This window comes from Strix aluco, chromosome 15 (genome assembly GCF_031877795.1).
Source record: "Strix aluco isolate bStrAlu1 chromosome 15, bStrAlu1.hap1, whole genome shotgun sequence".
In the NCBI taxonomy this organism is placed as follows: Eukaryota; Metazoa; Chordata; class Aves; order Strigiformes; family Strigidae; genus Strix; species Strix aluco.
Window position 1 is genome coordinate 4,788,914 of NC_133945.1, and position 18,361 is coordinate 4,807,274.

General features: G+C 53.6%; 1 protein-coding gene across 4 annotated transcripts in view; it reads right to left on the minus strand.

Moving 5' to 3' along the window:
* Positions 1-2,471: 2,471 nt before the first annotated feature.
* Positions 2,472-18,361, minus strand: part of RAB11FIP3 (RAB11 family interacting protein 3) — an 80,837-nt gene continuing 64,947 nt past the window's right edge. For all 4 annotated transcript variants that reach the window (XM_074841300.1, XM_074841299.1, XM_074841302.1 and 1 more), the window contains 9 exons: positions 17,565-17,600; positions 14,733-14,826; positions 12,820-12,923; positions 10,627-10,767; positions 9,576-9,657; positions 7,481-7,618; positions 6,427-6,582; positions 5,866-6,006; positions 2,472-5,094 (listed from right to left, as the gene is read on the minus strand). In XM_074841300.1, the coding sequence (XP_074697401.1) occupies positions 4,981-5,094; positions 5,866-6,006; positions 6,427-6,582; positions 7,481-7,618; positions 9,576-9,657; positions 10,627-10,767; positions 12,820-12,923; positions 14,733-14,826; positions 17,565-17,600 (1,006 nt within the window). In that variant the 3' untranslated portion in view covers positions 2,472-4,980. The remainder of the gene's footprint in view (positions 5,095-5,865; positions 6,007-6,426; positions 6,583-7,480; positions 7,619-9,575; positions 9,658-10,626; positions 10,768-12,819; positions 12,924-14,732; positions 14,827-17,564; positions 17,601-18,361) is intronic.

An 18,361-nucleotide genomic window follows, 5' to 3' on the forward strand; every position in this document is an offset into this window, starting at 1 on the left:
TTCCTGCGCTGGGCCCAGGCTGGGGGCGCAGCCGGATGTGGCCCCGCTGCCGCCTCCTTGCCGGGGGATGCAGGACATGGCCATGGTGGCCCTGGCCGTGGCCAGGTCTTCGGGGAGTTTGAAGGTGCCCGCTGGCTCCTGGGGGAAGGGGGTGGATGGGCTCTCACCAGCCACCCTGTGACTTTTTGGGTGCGGGGAGGGGGCTGGGATAGGAGAACACCCTCAGGTCATGCCGGGTGAGGGCCAGATTCAGGGTGAGCTGGGGAAGAGCAGCTCTGCTTTCCCGGTGGCTTTGTCCCTCCATGGCTCGGTGACAAGCCCCCCGAGCTGGGCGGTGGCAGCCGGAGCGTGTCGGGGAGCTGGGCTGGGGGCTCTCGGGGGCACAGCACCCAGCCCCTGCACAGCACCCAGCCCCGCCTGGGGCTGCAAGCGCCCAGCACCGCGTTCCTGCCACCAAGGTCAAGAGCAGCGGGGAGGCGTCGGGACCCCACCTGCGGTGGCTGGAACCCCCTGGCACCACAACGGGGGCACAAGCCGTGCTCGGTGCCCGCTGGTTTCCCCCGTCCGCGGCCAGAACATCCCACCGTAACGAAGGGAGCGGCTGGGGCTCTTCAGCAGTGTTCAGAGCAGCGTTTCAGAAGCAGCTCAGCTTCCCCGAGGAGTTTCAGAGCTATGAAAGCAAGCTCCACAAATCTCTAACCCTGTTGGAAATGTGTTTATTTAAATGCATTTAATTTTTTAATAATAAATAATAACAACTCTGAGCTGCCTGCAGCTGCTCAGAGGCTCGCTAATGTGGTGCCAAGCCCCTGCCGTGCTGTGGAAGAGCAGCTCAGAGCAGCTCCAGAGCTGTTCTGAAGGATGCAGAGATCTTCAGAGCTTTTCTGGAGCAGCTTCGAAGAGGCTGGAAAGGTTTCAAGACACTTAGAGACCTTTTCAAAGGATGTGCAGAAGAGTTTGAGTGCTTCCAAGCAGCTACAAATATTTTTTGAGGAGTTTTAGAGCAGCTTTGGAGCAGCATGGAACTGTTTCAGGGTTGCTCATGCCTCTTCGGTGTCATTCAGAGGGGGTTTAGGGTGGTTTCAAACTGTTTGGAGAAGTTTAGAGACGTTACTGAAAAGTTTTAATGCTGTGGAGAGGTAGATTAGAAAGGTCCGGAGGAGTTTCAGGGGCCTTTCAGAGGGTGATAGAGCACTTCAGGCATTTCACAGCCACGCAGAGGAGCCTTAGAGTGCTTCAGAGCTGCTACAAGATCTTTTTTTATAATCCATTTTGAGCTATTTCAAGGAGTTTTAGAAGAGTTTAGAGGACTTTTAAGAGCTACTTCGAGACGCTCCAAGCAGATTTAGCACCTTGGTGCCTTTTAGGGCTGGTTTGAGGGGCCTGAGAGCTATTTGAACAATTCAAGTTCTTCAGGGCTGCCCGGGTCTGTCCTTCCAGAGCTCCGAGCTGTTCAGAGGTGGTTTTACAGCTCCTCGAAGCGACCCAGCACCGCACCGATGCCCCTGGAGCCATTTACTTACCCGATTTCTAGAGCAGCTTCAAGCTGGCGGGAGGTTGAGCTTTTCAGAGGAATATTTTAAGGATTTTTAAGAGGCATTTAGAGAAACCTTTGTGCACACTAGGGCTGCCTAGAGGGGTGTAGAGCAGTTTGGAGTGCTACAGAGGTGTTTTAGAGATACTCAGAGATGTTTTAGAGCAGCTCGGTGCTGCTCAGAGCAGTTCAGAGGAGCGTGGAGCAACCTGAAATAATTTGGGGTGTTTTAGAAAGCTCAGAGCATGTTAGAGGCACTTCCCAGCACGCAGAAGCACTGAGCTCTTTGTGGCAGCTCCGGGTGCTCCAGGGGTGCTCCGAGGAGTTCAGACCAACAGCCGGGAATCATCTGGAGGCACTTGGGGAGCTGAGAGGGTATTTTGCACATTAGAGCCCTTTGGGGCGGCTTACAGGGGCTGGGAGGATGTAGAGGGAAGCTTAGCGGGGTGTGGAGCAGCTTAATAGGGTGGTTTAGGGCGTTTAAGGGATTTTTAGAGTGGTTCAGAGCAGCTGAGTGCTCAGAGGGGTTTAGCACAGTGCAGAAAAGGCAAGGGAAGGCCTCACCTAGGGCAGACCCAAGCGAGGCCCCGCCAGTGCTGAGCCCCAGCCCCATCTCAGCTCCCAAAACCCTCCAGAGCAGCAGGAGGCCCTGGAGGGGGGGACAGGGCCAGCTCCAAAAGTCCCTCACCCCCCAGACCCCACCAGGAAGGCAAAGGGTGAATCCCCCCCAGTTCCCACCTGCGCAGCAGGAGGTTTTGGCTCCCTTTGACCTCGGCCCCTCCGGAGTCAGCCTCCCCCCCCCTCATCCCCCCAGAATCAGGGCACTCTCTGGGGCAGGGGCATTCCCCCTCCCATCCAGCCCCCCCAGGGAGCCGGCCCTCGGATGCAGGGGATGCTCCAACGCTCCGAGCCACCCCTGCAGAAAGAACATCTCTGGGCAGGAATAGTAACAGCTTTTAATCTGACAAGAATTGATACATCATTTAAGACAATACTGTTTTTGCCTCTTTTTTTGGGGACTTCCTTCACATACCGGTGGGGAAAGAGGAACATTTTCGGGAAGTACAGTTTTTGTTTTTGTTTTCCATAGGGACTTTAAAGCATGGTGAATGTGCAAGTCAGTGCTTTGTTTGCTTAAAACTTTTTCCCGGTGCTTATTTACAGTTACAGTACCTCTTTGTGAGCGACAGGAAAAAAGACGATTGTTTGAGAACTGGGGATCCATGATCCCAAGTCGAGAAAGGCAAATCTCTGATATTTATATATTTATACATATATATATATATATGCTTTGTGTATACACAGATACATTTCTCTCTTCTTTAAAGTATTAAAAAAATGATCAACCTTCATTCTATAAAAATACCTACTCTACAAGATAGAAAAATTTTCCCTCTCCAAGTATACACTGATTTACACCCAAAGCTTCTCTGGAAATGTACATTACGTGGCTTCTTCCCGCGGACTCGGGGCAGGGAGGGGAGTGGATGCCAGGGAGGGCCGGGTGTAGGGGAGGGGGTGTGGGAGCGCTGGGTGCCCCCCTCACCCCAGGTTTCTGGGGCTCGCCCCCACCCCGCTGCGCCTTGCCCAAGGCCACGGGGGGTTGAGCACCCAGAGGCGATGTGTTTAAAGAGAGAGGGGGAAGAGGCAGGGTCATGGCAGCAGCGTCTGGGCCGGCTCCAGGTCTCAGCTGATGTCCCCAGGGCCACCAGCGCAGGGGACCCACGAGCCACCGGGGACCCACAGCAGGCTGCCACCTCTCGGGCCAGCAGCACCCTTCTGGGGACAAACGGCGACCTGGCTGCTGTGCCACCGCGCCAGCGTGGGAAGAGAGATGTGCTGCGTGCGTGGAAGCGTTTTGGGGAGGAGCAGGCACCCCAAGGGATTGCTGTGACTTCTGTTTTCAGGCCACTCTGGCATTTCTAAAACCTGACAAGCAGGAAGATGAACCGCTTTATGGGGCCCGACGTACTAAGTGAAGCCAGATCCTTGGGAGTCCGCTGGCTGTCTCCTCCCGGGAGCTGGGCGGGTAAAGTGGCTGCTCCCCAGGGTCACGCTACGCTGTGGCCGCTTGTGCCAGCAAGCCAAAAGCTGTCTGATGTAAACATGGCTTTTGTTTCCCAGGGAGCTGCTGTTGTATTCTCTGGTCTCCTCTCCCCAACGGCACAGAGATTTCAGCCCAGGCTGATGCCAGGGGCTGATAAAAGAGAGCGGCTGCTCCGTCCCCTGCCGCAGCACAGGGGAACAGCGGGGAAAGGCGGCCGGAGCGGGCTCTCCCTCCAGGACTGCAGCTATCACCAGCAGAGCCCTGCTCCGGGTGGGAGTGGCACAGGCCACTGTCCCCATGCCAGGGACATCGGGAGGCAAGGTGGAGAGCTCAGCCCTCGCCGCTGCAGCTCCCCAGCCACTGCGTGTCCCTGCGCTGGGCTGGGTGAGCCAAGTCGGGAGCGGGAGAGGCGGCCAGGACCAGCCTCCAGTGCAAGTTGAAGAGTCACAGCCTTTCCCCCAGTCCCTGCAGGCTGGACAGACAGCACCCGTGTGTCTCAGCTGGGGCTGAGGGGACCTCTCCTCCCAGAGCCGGCTCAGACGCCCGCAGACCCCGGGGCAGTCAGCAGAAGAGCCGGGAGTGGGGAGGAGGGCAGCGGAGCCGAGAACGCCAAGGCCTGCTGACGGTAGTGAGCCACGGACAGCAAAAATAAATAAGGAGGGAGGTGACAAAGTGCGCTTACGCCCTGTCCCAGAAACGGCCGCTCCCCTGCCTCTTTCTGCCACCGGCGAGCGAGAGAGGAGCCAGCATGCTCTCTGCACGCAACCCCTTCCCGAGCAGAAGCAGCAGGGCAAGGATTAACTGCGCCAGAATGAGGACATTTGCATTAAGTTAATTAAAAAAAAAAAAAAATCAAAACCTCTACAAGTCCGGGACATGTTTCCCTCTTTCCCAGATCTGCTCCAGTGAGTGAGTGTGTCAGGGACACTTTGGCAAAGCAGATACTTGGGCTGGACAGGGCAGCAAGGGAAAACATCAGCGCCGCTGCTTCCTTCTCCATCCTGTTATCCCGCAGTTCAGAGAAACCCTCTCTCCTTCCAGCCCTCGTGGTGACAAGCTCCTGTTCGCACCCCGCGCGCCAGAGGGTCTGACGCCGCTGTCGGGACAGTTCCCAGCTTCACGGGTAGCTTCCTCCAGCTGTCCGTTGCCCGTGTTTCTTCTCCAGGTTCCCTTTCACCCCTCAAAACCAGAAGGGTTTCAAAATAACGGAGTCAGACAACAAAGCCTTGCTGCTGGTTTTCTTTTTCCCTGGTCCGCTGGCTAATTCACCCACTGACCTGACGCGATGCTTCCTTGTGCCTTCATCAAGAGCAAAGACGTTTCGGGTCCCTCTTTATCCTCTCAGAGCACCAAATCCACACCCATCGACGAGCGCACAGCTGGCGGCTCTCGGCCGCCCTTACTTAACTTCCAGGATGGAGGGGTTCGTCTCCATGATGGCCACGATGATCCTGTCGATGTAATCCTGCAGGCGGAAGTTGATCTCCTCTTGCTTTTGAATTGCTTCCATGAGCTGCAAGGGAGGGAGAAAGGGAGGGAGAAGTCACTGCCTGCCACCGCCCAGGGACAGAAGCGGGGCTGCTTGTGGCTCTGTGCACCCACAGAGGTTTCCCCACTTCTTCACCCCGGCCTGCGATGTCCCTGTGGTCAGGGAAAATGCCCTCAGCTGCTGGCTCTGCTCACTCCTGTCTTTCCTCAAGTTCTCAGCTGGATGGGACCCTGGAGAAAGCAGGGAGCATCACATCTCCCTTTGGCCTCCAAAACATCCAGGTGTGCTTCCCCATTTCTTGGGGTCTGAAAGATTTAATTCTGGTGCTTATGAAAGATTTAATTCTGGTGCTTTGCACACCAGTATCTGGGTTACAGCCACAAAGCGGGGAGAACATGTACCAGAGAAGCCAAGATCTCTAGGGTAGGTGTCCCATGTCCCTGGAGTTTTAAGACAGCTACGGAGAGACCACAGCCCCCCCACCGCGCTGGCTGGTCCGTCCCAGGAAGAGGAACAGGGCAGGCAAAGCGGAGCTGCCAGTATCAGCAAAGTGGAAGGGAGCAGCTTCCCCTATTCCCAGGCAGGAGGGCTGGCAGGCAGGCTAAGTCCTGCAAGCTCTTCAGATAGTTGCATGGGTACTTCTTTGCTCATGACAGCTTTCAAGGGAACTTTGGGAGTGAGCTGTACCACAGGCAGGGCCACATCACCTCCTCCCAGGCCCTTGGGTGGCTGCGAGATGCACCAGCCACCCCGGGAAGATTCAGTTAGAGGTGAGCAGTACCTCGTGGCACGTACCTCATCTCTGGAGACTGAGCTGATCTCTGCTGCCAGGGATTCAGAGAAGGAGGCTGAGAAGAGGTTCTTGGCTCCTTGGATGCTCAAGTTAATGATCTGTCCATTCAGTTCATCGTTCTGCTCCTTCAGGTTCCTGTTATCCTGTTTACAACAGACAAACCAGATGCTGCTGAAGCACGTGGTGCCCTCAGAGCAGGTGCAGCTGGGGGAGGCAGGGGCTTTCATCCTAACTAGCAGCTCACACAGCGCTGGGAACTGTGCACGGGCTCCTGACTCAGTCTCAGCAGAGCCTGGAGAACCTCTGGAAGCATGGGATACGCTGGGGAGATCCAGGGGACAGCAGAGAAAGCGACTTAGAGTGTAAATGCTGTCCTTCAGAAGCAGCAGCCAACCTCTCCTGTCCCAGGACAGGAGAGCAAGAAAGCAGTGGGCTGCCAGATCCACAGTCAGCTCCTCGGGAGGGAGCCCCTGGGCCCCCACTGACCACCCCTCAGTGTCAGGGAATCCCCTTCTGCAGACCGAGCAGCCAAGCTGCTTCCCTCCTTGCCCAGCCCTACGTACCTGCTTGAGCTGCTTGATCTCTTGCTCCAGCTCTGTCTCCCGCGTCCTGCTGTTGTACTCCTGGAGCCCCATGCTGCTGCTCCTGCCTCTTCGCTGCTCAGCTTCCAGTTTGAAGAGTTGCAAGTGCTCCAGCTGCTTCCTGAGGTCCTCAATGAGCTGCAGCACAAGGGAAGAGGACAACTGAGTGCTGCGTCCCCCACAAGCCCGGCGGCTCGCACTGGTCGTGGCTGGTGTGACAGATGGGCTGTCCCCCAGCTGGGAGCAACCCCACCGACTGCTGCAGCACGATTAACAGACCCCTTCTGGGGGGGCACATGGCTTCCCCTTCCTCCCCCACATCTCTAGCAAACAGGAGAGGGGCAGCTACTTAAATACACAAGAGCAGCCCTGGAAGGACTTTGTTGGAGCACCAAAGATGCTGGCTCTGGCTCTGCAGCAGCAGACAGACCCCCCAGCAATGTGGGCACCTGCTCAGGCAGCTCCCTCCTGCCACGGCGCTGTGAATCCCCGTCTCACTTGAGTGCTCTCAGCATCACCACAATGACAATAATTTCCACTTTGAGGCTCAAAGCTCCTTTTCTACCACAATAGCAAGTGCTGATTGAGCCTCCAGTTGGAATTACCAACCACAGATGCCTGGAAGGGGCCGGGGGCGCTGTGTTTGTGCCCCCAAGCACACAGGAGCTGGCAGCTCTCACCCCAGCAGCCTCACACCCCCTCTCCTCCTGCCTGCTAACGCCTGCTGGCTCCACGTGCCATTGTCACCATGCTTCTGCCACAGCTCCTTCGATGCAGAAGGGAAACGGGCCCCCTGGGAATGGGTCAGGGTGGCACAGCCCCACTGCGTTTGCACGCTCGGCTGAAGTTTAACGCAGGCAAAAGCGACAGATGTTATATAGTTAAGCTGCTGTACTACCTTTCTCTGCCCAGGCAGGACCAAATGCTCCAGTTACACCTATTTTTGGAGAGGCTGTCAAGGCCAGCTTCCTCACATAGCCCTGATTCGGGGGACTAGCAGAACAGGGCTGCGGCAGGCAGCCCCAGCCCTACTTACCTCCTGCGTTGACTCCTTCTCCTTCTGAAACTGGTGCCTTTCCTGACTCAGCTTGTCCCCCATCTTCCTCTTTTTCTCCTGCTCCTCTGTAAGCTGCACCGTAAGGTCTTCAATCTCATCCAGCAGCTTCTGCTTCTCCTGAAACCACACGAAAGGCAATAGTCACAGGGCCAGACTTCATTCGGCGCTGCCAGGGCTCTTCCCACTCGCTCAAGGACACGGCGCACGCTGAGCACCGCAGGGAAGGCTCTTCTCGCTGACGCATTCAGATGCTCTGCCTGCTGGGATTTCATTTGCTGAGGGCTTCAGAGCCCAAGTGCTTTGGCAGCAGCAAGAGCCACACACCAAAATAGCACCGCTAAGAGAGAGGCAATAAGAGATGACTCAAGAATAAACGCACACAGGCAAATATCTGTACTTGTGCAGCTCTCCGGGATGCTGGTATGGGACATGGCTTGGGCAAGACTGAGGCCAGCACAGAGGCTACAGGCCAAGAAGAGACACTAAATCATAAGGCTCCTTAGGTCTGAAGTTTAGAAAAGCCAGGAATCCAAGAGCTTAAGCCACTCTAGGGATGCTCATTCTTGGTTTCAGATATGAAAGAATTTAATTGAGGACTGACCCAAGCAGGAACATGACCGGTTCATGCCAGGATGTAAAACACACAGCCCAGCTCTCCTGCTCTGTCCTGTCTTGTACTAAAAGCCAACTGAACATTTGAGACATCAGGCGAAGCTTGGCACGGTGATGACAACAGCCCAGCGCAGGACACTTCCCTGTACAGCAGCACCCTTCTGCCTATGACCAATTCACCCCCTCCCCACGCTCACAGCTTCCAGCCTGGCTCTCCCTGTGAGGAAGGTTTTGGCTTTCAGAAAGCCGAAAATGCCACAAGACCCCAGCCAACACTGGTGTTGGCCTATGCCACGAAGGAGACGAGGAGCAGCTCTGAGGGGGAGCTCCAGCTGCTGGGTATGGGTGCAGAGCACCAAAAGCACCACACCAGCAGGAAACACAACGCTAGCAACAAAATCTTGATTTTGGACAACAGACAGGAGAGCAGCTCATCAGCACGGCCTCTCCTCGGCAGGGAGGGGCAGTAATTGCACCTCTCGCTTCTTGTTTATCCCATTAACTGTGAAGAAAAGCAGTTCTGAAGAGAGATTAAGGATCAAACCCAACTTTGCGTGGCTGAAACACACCTAGGCAGGAAATTTACCCTCAGACCCACAGTGGTTTTCCTACCCCTGGCCTCAATGCACTGTGCTTACAAGATCTTGGCAGATGAAGACCACTTCATCGTGGCCACGTCAGGTAGAGCCAGGCAGCGCTCTCCCGCGGGGTCAAAGACTGCGAGTAGATGAAATGGTTGAGGGCCTTCGGCTGGGCAGAGAGGTCTGATTTCACTTAAATTTTAATTTTACATCTGCCACAGACATGAACAGAAACAAAACGCAGCCTTTGTACCAGATGTTACATCTGTAACCTACATTCTCTCCAAAAATGAGGATCTTGTCCATCGCATGGAGACTGCGGCTCCTTGACAAGCCTCCCCTCTCCCCCCTCCCTGGCCCTGTCAGTAGCTGCACGGCCTCGAATCCCGAGCAGGGCGAGAGGATCTGGGAGATAACATGGCGCTTTGAAGACTCAACCCACAAATCCCAGTGACGGCCCATCTGCCTGGGCAGGACGCGCAGATGAAGCATGCCTGCTCCTCTTCCTCCCTTGCTGCAGGCTGCAGCCGCAGGGATGGGGACAAGCTTCCACGAGAGGGCACGAGTCCCCTCCTAACCAGCCAGGACAGGGCTGCCACCGCTGCACGCTGTGGCTGCACGCAGGCCACACTGCCACAGCGAGATTTATTAAGGGTTTGTTAATCCCAGCTTTCAAGACAAACACTGGGAACCTGCACGGGTAGTGGTATGGGACAGGTCTGGTCCAAGGCAAGGTCTGCAGGGACTGGAAGGCAGAAGCAGCTGATTTTCTCGTTACGTAAAACAGATCTCACACAGGCCCTTCTTGTAAATGAGAATTTCAGCCCAGAACCCAGAAGCACAGCTCTGGCTTGGGCACCCCAAGCACGCACGGTCCTCACCTCCTCAAGCCTTTCAATGTTGGCTTTTAAACAGGGGACGCAGGATCTCAGCTCGCTGTTCTCATCATCCAGTTGCTGCAGCCTGCAACAGTAAAAAAATGTTTAAGAAACTCACCCAAGCATCCCAAGTGTAGGAGACTTGGTTGAAACATCACTAGGAGCTATTGAAGGCAAACTGGCAGGGATTTATCTTTTCAAAGCAAACGCTGAGAATTCCACTATTTCTACTCCCAGGGGAGAAAGTGGGGCACCCACACGACTTCTGGCAAGTCTGCTGTCCAGTGCCACACCCTCCTCAATCAGGCCCAACACTGTTCTTTAGGCTGAGGGCTTCACTAGTCCATGGGAAGCCTCAGCACTAGGCACCAAAAAGCAGAGGGGGCTTCAGCTTGACATTCCCCAGGTAAAGTAACATCCATCTGTCACGGTAACTGTCCTGCAACAAGCCTGGTAAAAAAAACCACTGCCTTCATCTTTTATTTACTGCAGGGGTTGAACAATAGCAAAACACATTGTGGAAATGCAGCAAAAAACCCCCTGTTAAATAAATGAAACCTCTCCCACACCACTTTTTCCTTTGGAAGCCAACAGGCAGCATGAAGCACCCTGTCCAGGACACTGTCTGTTGGACAAACTCTTCCTTCCCAGGTATTTGTCTGTTTCCATGAAGGTGGGAAATATGTCAGCATCAAACATACTTCCATGGGTCACTCATGGGAACAAGCACTAACAATCCACTTCTTCATTCACACACTGTGGGGCAGGCACATGGATAGAGAATGTGAGGGAAATTTAAACTGCATCAGGGAAATGCAAATATAAAGTCTGAGGGTCACAGAGGGACTTGATTTTAGAATGGAGGTAGGAGAAGTAGCCAAAACTCAGGGTTTATGATCACTTTAATTACACCTTTAACCAAGTTAAACTCACTGTCTACCACACTTTGTCTCCCCAAAGGCTGCAGCTGCAAGGCAGCAGCCTGTACATTTATGCCAGCGTGTACGAGTGGGTCCAGAAGACCTGCCACCACCCAGCCCTGCCCCAGCCCCACCTGGCCTGCAGGTTCTCAATCTCAATGCTCTTCTCCCTCTCCATCTTGCTCAGCAGCTCCCTCTGCTTCTTGATCTCCTCCAGGAGTGTTTGGTCAGCTCTCAGCTCCTGCTCCTTCAGCTGTTCCTCGAGAGCATTTGCTCTGCAGAGAGGAGAGAGAGAGAGGATTAACTGTTCCTGATGGCTCACCCCCGGCACTCTGCCTTCCCAAGGGAGGGATCAGACTCTCTTCCCAGCCCTTCTCCCATCGCACAGCAGAGCTGGGAGAAGCAGACTGTAAAACAGAGTGAACTTTCAGGGAAAGTACAACACCTCTTGCCATCTCAAGCAGCAGGTGTATGAGGGCTTCGCTTCATCCCGGAAGATGCAGTGGGAAAGCAACACTGTCCACGAAACCCCCAAGGATGCTACCGCTGACCAACACGACAGTCAAATAAAATAAGCCAGGTGGCACCTGCTGGTATTGTCTCTGTTTAGTTTTTAAAGTCTCCAGGTTGCATCAAAATGCTTTTTAAGGAGGAGGCCAACAGAGGGGTGAGGTGAGGGTGAAAGCGCAGTAATCATTTTATAACACACAGGCTGTGGGTCACAGTCACAGCATCACCCTGAACAAGCTACTTAATTGGAATCTCATAGAATCATTTAGGTTGGAAAAGACCTTTAAGATCATCGAATCCAACCATAAAACCCAAGGTTGTGGTTTCACCTGTAGTGGCCATGGCAGAGAAATCCTCCTTCAGCTGTTTCTAGCATTTTGGGCTCCTTTACTCTGCCCTGACATAGTCTTGTTACCCAGAGAAAAGATGACAACAGTTCCAATCCTCCTCTTTTTCACTCTCTTATGTCCCCAACAAAAGATATGGGATCTGCAGGTCAACCTTCTCTGGGTGCCAGCATAACAGCAATTTCCACACGGTCCTGAGACTGTGACAGCGCAGGCAGTGGCCACGTTTGCTCAGACAGGGCAGAAGGATTTGCCAGCACGGCCACCTGCCCTCGGGAGCAGGCAGAGGCAGCCCATGCCCTGCACCGCAGGGCATCACCCGACCCCAGCAGCTGTCCGAGGGCTGAGGTTTGCCAGGAGGCTGGTGTGCTGGAGCGTATGCAATCCCTCTGCATAGGCAGGTGGGAAGGTTTTTGCCAGATCAACCTATTCCTCAACCAGTACACTTGGGGCTTTACTTGATTAAAAGCTGACTGACGCTTCTGGGCCAAGCCGCTAAGTGAAAACATTTCCCTCGCTGCAAAGTTTATCAGGGCTTAGAGAAACCTTTGTTTGAATCACTCTGTTCCCTGACACGATTGTTACTTAACAGCCCTATAGATAAACTCCTGCTGGGTTTATCTGCCAAGGGTAAATACGCTGCTGGAAGAGAGAAGCCTGCCAGATTAGTAAAAGTGATTACATCAAGTGGGATCCAAAGGGCTACACCCCAGCCACGATCCGAAAGCAACATATCAAGGCTGGCTGTGGGGAGGGTCAAAATGGGTAGCAGGGACCCTGTTGTACCTTCCACCCAGATCTCATGGGTGAAATAAAGGCCAGAAAGAGTCCATACAGAGTGAGTATGAAGGATATATCCTCCCTGAACAGGAAGCTTTCTGAGAAGCATGACCCCTCTGCAGTTCTCTGAGCCAGCCCCTGGAGCTCCAGAGCTCCACAGAGACCTTTCAGGATGAACATGTGGGGCGGGGTAGCACATAAAAAAAAAAGATATTTTAAAAAAAGACCTAAAAAGCACTGTTATAGTTACACGCATCTGAGCAAAAAACATTGCATTTGCCATTTGTGCTGGCTGAGCTGTAAGCAGTTTCCTGTGCTCCTTGGAATTTGCCAGAGACCCAGGAAAGCGGGTGCAGGATGCTGCAGCCCCACACACGGCCCTCGTGCAGAGAAGGCAGCCTGAACCCTGGCTGGATTTAACCACGGCTGCCCTCTGCCAGGGTGGGATCGGATCGTCGAGGGCAGAGCTGTGGAGCTTTCCTGCTATTTTCTGTCCGTCTCCCTCCTCTCCTGCTGCTTCATTTCCCCACACACTCCAGCAGCTCCTGAGCGGCTTGTGCCTGCGTGCAAGCAGGCAGCCGGCCGGCGGGGAAGGCACGGGGTGCTGCAGTACATGGAGGGGGAAAAGAAAAGGCCCCACAGGCGACGCTAAGCTGTGTTTTGGCCACGGCACAAGCTGGGCTCCCTTACCTGTGCACGAGCTGCAGGTTTTCCTGCTTGAGGCGGCTGTGCTGCTCGCCGTTAGCAGCCGTGTCCTTCTCCAGCTCCGTCACCCGCTTCTCCAGAAAGACCACCTGGGTGATAGAGAGCGGGGGGATCAGCCACCCGTGTCTAAACCCGCTGGTAAAGGGGCACCGAGAGCTGGAGCAGCTCCCCCCACCCCCAGCACACCGTGCAGGTGCTCCCCGCTCGTCTTGGGGCTGCCTCGGTTTGTTGCACTGATTCAGAGCCATCACCCCAACACAGCTCCCGGCATCACCTGCGTCCTGTCCTTCACTGCCCACGGCAGCCAGAGCTGCAGGAGCCATCACTGGGGCTTGCTCCTGGGCAAGCTACTTAAAAATGGCTGGTTGCCACTGGAATCAGGTAGCCATGCCTTGATTTAAAGCATCCTTTTTTAAAAACATTGTTTTACACCCTGGTTTCTCAGTTTTTGATGTCTCCCATGTACCAAATCAGAGCCAAATGCTTCACTCTTTCCTTTCTTCAGGATGATATCCTACAGGGAGGTCTAGAGGGAAAGACCCCAGCTGGATCGCCAGAGCTCTGCTGCCTCCCAGCACAGCCCCGAGGTTGGGGATAACCACCCGCTGCCTGAAACACGACTGAAGGACCCTGGCTTCATAGCTATACGTAAATAAAGTCACGTAGGAGGAAACAATGCTAGCTGGTGGGAAAGGATCAGCGATGAGTATTTTCTCCCTGTATATGGGGCTTATTTCAGCTGCATTTACATTTTCATTCATTTTCTCTAAATAGCGCACAACTTTGAAGGGCAAAGGGGGCTGGGAGTGTCCCTCTACTTCCCACCCAAGCAGGAGTGTGGGTGGGTGGGTAACCACAGAAGGACAGAGTTTCTGGTCCCAAAAATCCCATTTATACCCATACAAGAAAAATCACGAAAGCGAGGCAATTAGGAGTGTGTCTGCAAAACTCGAACCATTGCTCTGAAGCACAAGCGACATGCAAGTGTATTAAAAAAAGAAACGTGCAGAGACACAAAGCCTCTTCCCGAAGTACATACGTGGTTTCCCAAGCCAGATGCCTTGAAGAGCACGAGTGTTGTATTCCACTTTCAGACTTGGAAAAATGTTGATTTTTAATTTTTTTTAAAGGTCTTCCATGAATTATAATTATATCTGAGTGCAGCCACACACATATGTATTTCTCTTTCACGTGCTGCTCCATGCAGCTCTCTATTCATGATTCCAGAATTAAAAAGCCATTTTCAAGGAGTTTCAGGACTGCAGCAGACGTTTACACAAGTCACAACTCACCTATCTTCAATCTTCCTTCTTTCTCTTAGTTATTTTTAGGTAGGGGTGCTCAAACAAAAGCTTTCTTGTGCTCCTGCCCAGCTCCCATCTTGTCCTAGAATGCTTTTCTCCTAACACCCCAGTAAAACCCAACAGGACCAGCACAAAATCAGCTTCGTACTCCGATGGCACAAGCAGCAGCAGCAAGAGTGTGCCAAGGAAAGGAAGTCCTTGTTTTGCATCGGGCAACTTTGCTCATCTCAAAAGCAGAAATTGAGAATGTCTGATTACGTGAAGCAGAAGTGAAAATAGAGCCTGCACACAGCTCCCTGCTCCTCCCCGCCAGCCCGAGGGAAGCCACCCTTGCTGCAAGCGGGGCAGCACCCCCCCACCCCGGGGAGAAGGCACCAGTGCCACCTCCTGACTCAACCCCGCACCTCTGCGACGCGACTCGGCGCTCTCTCGTCCATCCCCTCGATGCCGAGGGCTTCCTACATCCCACCTGCACTGATCTACCCAGGGCCAGCTGCGCTGTAAGAACAGCTCCAGCCCAACTCCTGCCGGGGGATCTCGGAGCATCGCGAGCCACTGCGTGCTCCACAAGAGCACAGACAGCACCGCTCTTACCTTGTCCGTGATGTCCTCTTCTGTACACTCCAGCGTGTCCCGGTAAGACTCCTCCATCACCCCCATGGACAGCGTGCTCGTCTGATGCAACTGTCTATAACAGAGACAAACCACCCCGACCCCCAGCAACACGAACATTAGAGCGAACATCGCAGGTCATGGCAGTTTCTAGTGACAACCCCTCTTGCAGGATATGGTCCCTCTCTCTGCTCCTCGGCTGCCACCTCCTTTTCCGAGGGGATTTAATAGCACTGCACCTTCTTGGGCTGCGGGATTTACAGCAAAGGATGGTGTGGGCCAGGTCCTGCTCACCACCACCAGCTCCAGCGGGCAGTGAAGCTCAGCACCTTGGTGCGCCCAGGGAACGGGGCTGAGCGGGTGGCTCTTACCAGCTGAATGAATGCACCCTGCAAGGGAGGCGCAGACGTGGACACATGCTGCTGGGACTTCATACCATGATCATTTGTTCTTGCTCTTTGGAATGGGAAGAGATAAGAACTCGCTCTTTTCACTTTCTTGCTTTACAACGTACCAAGGCCGTGTACTATCCAGCAAAGGACAGAGTACTCCACTCTAGCCACTGATAAGGTCAATAAGAAGCAGGGGGGCAACGGGTGTAAGGGGAGGGAGGGGAGAAAAAACCCTGAATCTCTTGTGAAACACCCCAGGCCACATCCCCACACCGGCTGCGACAGCCGAGAGCGAGCTAATCATTAGCAAGGCCTTGCAACACTGGTGTCCACAGCTTTGTGGTGATCTAAAGGACACCCCATGGAAGGGCTGATCTGTGCTTAATCATCGTGGTACCGCTGCAGATCAGCTCCATCGTCTCATGGCACAAGAAACCGCTATTGCCACAGGGAGGGGTTGTTGTATTCCAGCTCTGTGAACCCCAGGCAGATGCTGCCTGGAGAAAACCACTCTGCTCTCCCACTGCAACACAAACGACGAGCAGGCTGATCTACCCTCGAAACCAGCACCGCTTTGAGCGGGAGGTGAACAAGAAAACCACAGAGGTCTCTTTGAACCTCAGTTTTTCCTAGGAATTTGTAATGTGGGCTCTCAGATTTACCCTGCTACACAATATGCTCATGCAAATATTCATGAAGCATAACTGGCATTTACCAAAGAGACCACAGCTGAGTACCAGCCTTATTTTGCATCCTCACCCTGAGTATATATTTAGATTCTAAAGTCTCAGGCATATTTGTCATTTAAATCATGCCAAGCACAACAGGGCCTAAGCAGCTGAGATTTCTTGGCACAAGCAAAACCCAGATAACAAAAATCAGGAAAAGGGCCCTTACCAAAATAAAATCAATTTCCTAAAATCAAATGTTTTGGTATTATTCCATAATTACAGTATCTGCAACAAAGGGCTTTCTTTGGGCTGATCTTGAGGATCTGGCTCTACTCTGCAGCAGAACCCTGTTATCTCTCTCATTATCACAAACTAAACTCAAGTGCTCCTGAATTAACCAATATTTACTTAAGCCCAGAAGTCCCAGTCTCAGAAAAGCATCTTGCAAATGCAAAGGACCAGGAGGGCTCAATCTTCCATAAGACAGGACATCTCCATTCTCAAAAGTTTAACTCAAATCCTCCCTAAATTTGCTCTGCCAGACATGGGACAAAAACCAGTCCTAAAACAGGAAACCTGGGGACAAGCTGCTCCCTTCAACCTTCTTTCCTGCCAGTGTTTTCAACAAAGATCTAGAAAGTAAGATGACCGGAACTAGGAAATGTAATATCGAGGACCTGCTTCCTTGCCAGGAGGGGAAATCGTGCCAGGGGAGACTTGCTGACTGCAGGACAAACGGAGAAGGGGAAGGTGTGAGAGCACAGCTGGGAGGGAGAAGCTACACGGGTCAGCGCAGGGAGCAGATCGAGTGCCAGGGCACGGGGGTACGAGCATCACCCGATTCGAGCTGCCTATTCCTCCGCAGCATCCCTGCTCTGCTCAGAAACAAGCAAAGAGAAAATCAACAACTGCAGAGGGCAATCTCCGTCCTGAGCAGGGCAGAGGCAGGCAGGACAGTTAAGGTAAGCCTCAGTATATTCTTAAAAGCACGATGACAGAGGAACAGGAGGGATGGTGAAGCTGGGAAAGGAAAGGTGGGCACCGGGTGTCACAGAGAGGGGATGGACCCTCCACCCCAGTGATTCAGAGCAAACTCTGCAGCTTTCCCTTGTGTGGTCAGGAATAAAAATGCCCCCAAGGAATGGGTGACTGGCATCACATGAGACAGTCCCGCAGGACATAAACCCCAGGGTGGGGTCACCTGCAGCTGCCCCTCAGGAACCCCCCCCAAAGCCCCTGACCGAACAGGGAGGGCTGCTCCTGCAAAGTCAAGTGCTGAGAATTACACTGAGCAAAGTAAAACAGAACCAAGAGAGTTGTCTATGGTGGCTGGCTTTTTTAGGGTGCTGCAGAAATCCCTGAGTGGCTATACTGACTGGTCACATCTTCTAGAGACTCTCCATGATGACACCGGGGATGGGACAGTCCAGCCAAGCAGTCCAGAGGGACATGCCCTTGTAGAGACTCCTTCCCCCCTCCACACGCCCCCTGCTAGGGGGAAAGCACCCCTACTTTTATCCTGGAAGAAATCAGGTTGACACCAGCCTCCAGCTGCACGCACGAGTGAGAATCCCCCATTTCAGGAAAAAAAGCTATGCAAACTATCAGAATGAAACCTGTTTTTCCCCAGCGCTACACAACACGTCCAGAAGTACGACACTGCAAACTTATTTTGATAGTCCTCCTCCTGTAGGCCTGGCAGCCAGTACGGACACCCCTCTCCCCAGGCAGTAATAGGAGCATGAGCTTACCTTGCCACCTTCTTGCTTGAGAGTCTTTTATTTGGACTGCAAAATGAAGAAAAAACAGGAAAGAGTTAGGAAAGCTGACAGTGGAGAGCAAGGGAAACAGGAAACTGCGAGCACTCCGGGGCACATCCTTTGCTATGGCAGGGCAGAGCCCACGCGGCACACGCCACCCCACAGCCCGGCCACCCCCGTAAGAGGCAGCGAGGAAACCGCTCACGTACTTAAATTAACAACATTAACAACGCGGCGGCTACGAACCAAATGGAATAAGGCCGCAGAAAACCTCACCGCCTCCAGCAACGGTATCCTCTCACCGGCTGATCCCTGGCCTGAAAGCTGATCCCCAAGTGAAGTGCTAATAATAGCAGTGAGTTCGGTGGGCTTCAGCCCGGTGCCAACTGCAGACCGAGCTACGTCTCCCGCACCCCGCAGCACCCCGGTCCTCCCTCCCCTGACACCCCCTGGGAGCTCCCTGCCCGGCAGCTGGGGGACAGGGCGCACTTCCTGCCTTCCACCCTTCCGCATGCTGCTTTGCACTTCTCAAAGATTATTCTCACCATTTGGCTCTGGATCACCACAGAATTGCTGCCTACTTGTAGCTCAAAGATTTTAGGAGCTGTTGATCATGTTCCTTTGTGGATTTTAAGCACGAGCACTGTTATAATCACTGGGGAGGGGTGCAAGGTCTCCTTTGCACAGATAACTGATGGAGATCACACACCCCAGCTCTGTGTGTGCCTGAGCCAGCTGCCACCATACCACAGCGGTCAGGGTTTAGCTAACGCTCAGCGTGATCCATG